Source organism: Callospermophilus lateralis, chromosome 1, assembly GCF_048772815.1.
Source record: "Callospermophilus lateralis isolate mCalLat2 chromosome 1, mCalLat2.hap1, whole genome shotgun sequence".
Lineage (NCBI taxonomy): Eukaryota > Metazoa > Chordata > Mammalia > Rodentia > Sciuridae > Callospermophilus > Callospermophilus lateralis.
Genome location: NC_135305.1, coordinates 154,304,230 through 154,310,229, shown reverse-complemented (window position 1 = coordinate 154,310,229; position 6,000 = coordinate 154,304,230). Strand labels below are relative to the sequence as shown.

Genomic DNA, 6,000 nt, shown 5'->3' with positions numbered 1-6,000 from the left:
GGGAGCCCCTGCCACGCCGGCCGGCTTCAGCCAGGGCCCTGCGGTCGCAACGGGCGTGCCCAGGGCTTGCGGTCCCCGGCCCCCAAGGATCCGTGCCCCACAAGGGGCCGGGCGCCCAGGCAGGGCCCCCGCAGCAGCCCCTGGCCGGCAGTCCCCCGCCCGCGGGGAGCCCGGCCGCCCGCACTTCTTTCTCTCCCTGCCGTCTCCCTCCCTCTTCCCGGCCCGAGGATCCGCGGCGCTCGGCTCAGCAGCGCCTCCCGCGAGCTGCCACCGCCGCCGCTGCCGCTCCCGGCCCCTCCCCCGCCCTCCCCGCCCCCCCGCACGGCCGGCGCCCGTCACGTGACGCAGCCCCAGCCAATGGCGGGCCGAGCCGCGGTCGGCGGCCGCCATTGCTGTCAGAGCAAGCGAGCCCGGGGAGGGAGGAGAAGCGAGGCTGACTGGGGAGGAGGGGGGGGTGGGGGAGGAAGAGGAAGGAGGGGACGTAACTCGGCTGCCGGGGTCGCCCGCTGGCTTCGTCCGCACCCCCCCCTTCGCGAGTTCGCGCTCCGCGGCGGCGGCGGCTCCGAGGCGGCGGCGGCGGCTCCGGGGCTCGCCTCCCCTCACGCGCCGGCGGGGGCCGAGGGGGAGTCGGTGGCTGGAGATAAACAAGGCGGCGGCAGCGGCGGCGGCTGAGGAACAGGGAAGGCGGAGGCGGCGGCCGGCCCGCAGCGCCGGCCCGGGAGGCAGCGGCGGCCCTGAGAGGCGGGGAGGGCGCCGGGCCGCGCGGACAGCGCCCCCCGCCGCCGCCAGAGCCGCAGCCGCCGCCGCCGCCGCCCGAGCAGGAAGGAGCCGCGCGGCCGCCGCGGACCCCCCCGCCGGCCCGGGCCCGCCGTCCCCGGCGCGGCGTCGCCGCGGCGCCTCCCGCCCGCCCGCCGGCCCTCCCGCCGGCCCTCCCGCCCTTCTCCGGCGGCGGCGGCGGCCCGGCCGCCCGGCGCTCCTCCGCGAGGCGCCGCCGCCCGGCCCGGCCTCGCCTCGGACGCCTCGCTCCGACATGCCCCGCTCTGGCGGCCGGGCTCGCGGAGGATCATGACTGCGGCAGCGAACTGGGTGGCGAACGGGGCGAGCTTGGAGGATTGTCACTCCAACCTCTTCTCGCTGGTGAGTAGCCGGGCTGCGGGGAGGGGGCTGTGCCGGGGGGGGGGGGTCCCCGACCTCCGCCGCCGACCAACTTTCTCCTCCCGCCGCCGGGACTTCGCCCCTCCCTCGCCTCTCCCCGCCGTTCGCCTCTCGCCGATTCTCCCCCTCTTGGATCGTCTCTCCCTCGCCTTGGATCCCATCCAGTGTTTATTTGGCTCTTTAAAAATCATTTGTGAGCGCAGCGCTCGGCGTGGAATTTGCATGTGGAAGTCTCAAAGCTGCGGATTCTGGGTCGCACTTCGAACGCCCACCCTCTGTTGCCATCACACCCCCCTTCTCCTCCCATTCCCCCCCCCCCCTTTTTTTTCCCTAAATGTGGAAGGCTTTTGCCTTGTGCTGCCCGCGCCTGCGATCAGCAGCCTCGTTCCCCCTTGTCGGATCGGCCGGCCGGCCGGCCGCTCGCCCGCCTGCCTTTTGAATTTTTTTTTTTTTTAAATTCCATAATGACACCTGCAATTTCGCTCGAAAACAGTTGATTGAATGCGATTGTGTCAGTAAAGGACTCTTGCACCCGAAGCTCCCGCGATTGTAAACATGGACAGCCGCCTGCCTCTCGGGTCTTACTACGCTGGAGAGCCTTAAAGCCATTGCACCGAGCCAACGGAAGGTGGAGAAAGCTTTTTCTTCTTTCTCTCCTCCTGGGTCTTTTAAAAACTGTTTTCTCTATCCTTACAAATCCACACACACACACAAAAAGCAACAAGCTGGGCGGTTTGATAACATCGCTTTTATCTGCCTTCGCCTCTCGTGCTCTCTTCTCTCTGATAATTGACAACTTTTCCTTCGGATTTGCATCGCCTGCCTTAATCTTGAAGCAGTTAGGGTGTCAATTGTTCTCCTGGAAGCCTGGCACCCGACAACGGCGTCTAGATTCATCGAAATTAAAAATGTATAGGGCTCCAGCAACTCCTTCCTGGCGGTGGCAGTGACATTTGGTGGTAAATGCCATCTTTGCTTTTTATTGGGTCGTATTACCTAGCTCTGAAAACATTCACGTTGTTAAACCTGGCGTTTAGACTAATAATTGCAGTGCGTGGTCTTTAAATATGTGCTTTGTGCATGAGTTACTGTATGTATAGCTATGTGCCTGGGAGAGTACGAATTTGTTTAAATATTGAGCAAAGGTTTGTAAACAGATGTAAGGCAATTATGTTTCAAGCGTAGAATATAATTGGAAAATTGGCTGAATGGTTTATTTAATTTAGCCTTAAAAAAACTCTACTTATTTTAAGTTGTGTACCCTGTTTTTTTTTTGGGGGGGGGCTGCCTTTTGGAGATCAAGTATTTTGGAAGTTATTTTCAGTAACCCCTGCTGTAGATAGAAGCATTATTTCCTCTTAATCCTTGTTTACACTGGATAAATAATTTAGTGTTCAAATTGTAATTAGTTACATTTAATTATGGGTGGCATAAGATGGCTTTTTTTTTCCCCCAAGTCTAGAGGAGAAATACAAATTCTTGCCAACTTTTCAAGTGGAAGTGTTATTTTATTAAATGTGTTAGTTTTTATGCACATAAAAAAACCCCTTGATTTTTACCTACAAACACTGAATAGACAGTATCATTGCTTCCACTGGAGTAATATCAGGCTAATTTTTCTAATTTTTTAATCAAACATTTTTATTTAAAAATGTAATCTTAAAATTTGATAACAAAATTTGATTCTTCCTCATAGTTTTGTAGTAATTTTCCCTTGATTTTTTTTTTTTTTTTGTATGTGGGCATAAAACTCTTTGCCTCTTTTTTCCTCCCTCAGTCTATCATTTAGTATTAGGTTCAGGGACTTTCACAGATCAGCAAATGTATTGATTAAGGGGTATTTAAAATGTTTTTTGTTTGGTGTCCATGACTACATTGACACTTTTACAGGTAATTAAAATAACCAAGTAGACCTGTAATAGTGAGGAGAGACTCCCAAATTGCCATATATCATGCTGACTAGTAATGGCTTGTATATATGTGGCTAATTTATATACAGTAAATTTTGTAGACAAAGTAGCCAATCTTTAGGATCATTTTTTTAAAGCTTAAATAAGGATGATAATGTTATAGAGCTGATAATGTTATAGAGCTGATAATATTTAGATAATGTTATAGATTCTTATGGAGAAACAGTTTGTAGAAGAGGATTCTGTACTTGGACTTTGACAGGAAACAAAGGTTTATACTTTGGATATTTCTCCTCTAAACCTCTTTAAATCAAGAAATTGATTTTTGAATATACTTTAAAAAGACAATTACTTTTTAGATAGCAACTTTGATATGCAGAACCACAGAAATGCTTAGGATTTTTTTAAAGGACGGTAGAATGTTTATATTTCCTTGTATGTGGAAGGTGAGATGGTGCTATTTAAAATTTATTTTTGAATCAGTTAAAGATCTGACTATTGTAAATTTTTCTGATTCCAAACTGAGAATTTTTCCTATTATATACAGCAACAACCTAGTCTATTAAAAATACATTGCATAGTATTGTCAATTCCAAAGGAGATGTTATAATCACTTGTTATATAAGAACTCTTAATGTAAAAAAATTATATACATGTATATATAATATGTGTGTGTGTGTGTGTGTGTGTATGTAAGTATGTATTTGACCTGCAGTTTGTTAATTTTTTGGGAAAGTATTGTTTCTTGAGAATTTATCTAGAAATTCACCTTAGTGTAGATTGAAATATAAGATAGAGATTAAAGTTCTGTATGGCAGTAATGACCCACCCACTTTCTATTACCTCAAGGTGGTCATTATGGCTTAGCAAAAGTTGATTATGCAATCAGGTGCCTTAAGATTTTTGCTAGTCTTTTGCTTTGTTTTCAGATTTCCTACTGCATGGCATCAAATTTCCTGAATTCTCTTTTCAACCTCCATTCCTCTTTCCTACGCTGTGAAAAATGCCATGGGTATATATGATTAGGTCATTGTAGGTGTTTCTCATTTTTACTGCTGTGAGATGTATAGCTACTGCATTAAATACATGCCTGGCTGTGCCTTTGTGACTTAAAACTATTTTCTCATGCTGTTCATCACATTTCTGGATGACTTTTGTTACATATTCACTCGGTTATAATTCAGTTTAAGTGTGTTAAATCTACCTTTTGGAAAGTGTAACAGTGCACCCTGTGGTATGTGAACTCACCCTTATGGGAAGACATAATTTCCAGATGTTAAGTGTATATTTATTTTTGTTTCTCTATTGAGATAGCATGGAGAAAGTGATTTTGTGCCCTTTAGCTAGATTAAGTATGCACTCTTGGACTTGAGGAGAGTGATCTCTGATTCTTAGATGTTTGCTCCACATTCATATTGTTTTATTTGCTTAGAGTCTTCCTTACTGTGAATAGTTGAGTGATGATCCCAAGTTCTTACAGAATTAAAATACATGCATATACATTAGTACAGCTTTTTTATTGAACAGCATTCATTTTATATTTGTTTTTTTTTTTAAAGAGAGAGGGAGAGAGATAATTTTTTAATATTTATTTTTTAGTTTTTGGCGGACACAACATCTTTGTTTGTATGTGGTGCTGAGGATGGAACCCGGGCCGCACGCATGCCAGGCGAGCGTGCTACCGCTTGAGCCACGTCCCCAGCCCCTCATTTTATATTTGAAGCTTTTAAGATAATCAGATGATCTAATTTCTCTTAAGAGATTTTTTTTTTCCTTTCATAAAGGAAAGATAGTTGTAAGCATAGAAACTTTGAGATCTGTATTCTTGAGTGGGAGTCATTTCTCTTATCTTTTAAAGTGCCAAAATACTATATACAGTATTTTTCATCCCACTTTGCAATTTTTAAATTTATACATTAAGCATCTTTTTTTAGGACCATGCATTTTCTTTAGTGAAAATATTTGTAATTTGCTAATATGTGTTTTCTGTTCAGCATTTGTTGTTAGCACATGGTGTTACAGTATTTATATATTTTTAATAGCAATAATTGCCACCCGGTAATAGTTGCCATATTAACCTTCAATTGCTAGTAAATATTTTTAAGTACATAATAGACAGCAATTTAAGGGAGAGTGTAGCAGTTTACTGGACCATTTTAAAGAGCCATTTGTACGTGTGATGAGTTCATAATTTTAAAGAGAAAATAATGTACCTAGGACCTGTATGCTACAAATATTTTGTTGTGCTATTGCTTGAAGTGCTCCTTGGGAAGAAGTTAGGTTGGGCCTGTTTCTTTTTCTTTGTGAGAATAATTGGCATTGGAGTATGTTTAGGACAATAGTATTTGTTGAGTTTATGCCAGGCGCTTATGTAGCTTATCATTTCCTTTGGTATGCTCAAGTCATTTTTTCATGAATGTATTAGGTATTTATTTGGAAGAAAATCTCTTAAGGAATTCCTTCAAATAACATTAAGTTATAGTTTTGGATTATATTAATTAGTTAAGGAAAAAATTGATAGATCTTTTTTGTTCACTGGCTAATTTAGCTTAGTTAATTGTGAGCTAATTGTATTCATCAAATACCTTCAGAGATCTCTGCTATCCTGAGATTAATAAAGATAAAATTGAGGGGAAACTCTTTATCTCAGTGTAAATAGTATTGAGATTGTTTATCTGAATTTTTTTTAGTGAATAGTTCATTTAGCTATCAAAGTTTGATTCAAAGATAAATTAGATTTTTTTGAAATATTTATTTTAGATAATAACGATAATAACAACAGTGTTGTCTTTCTTTAATTGTAGAAGTTCTGATTTTATTTTTTTTGAAAGAGGATGATTTATTTATTTCACAGGAGCTAGCCATTGAGAGAAACTAGACAAAGCTTATGAAAATAGTAATATAGTTGAATGTTAAGCATTATTAGTGATCTGTG

General features: G+C 44.4%; 1 protein-coding gene across 3 annotated transcripts in view; it reads left to right on the top strand.

The window, feature by feature from the left end:
* Positions 1–982: 982 nt before the first annotated feature.
* The window catches only part of Med13l (mediator complex subunit 13L), a 309,479-nt gene continuing 304,461 nt past the window's right edge, over positions 983–6,000 (top strand). For all 3 annotated transcript variants that reach the window (XM_076855405.2, XM_076855448.2, XM_076855371.2), the window contains exon 1: positions 983–1,137. In XM_076855405.2, the coding sequence (XP_076711520.2) occupies positions 1,066–1,137 (72 nt within the window). In that variant the 5' untranslated portion in view covers positions 983–1,065. The remainder of the gene's footprint in view (positions 1,138–6,000) is intronic.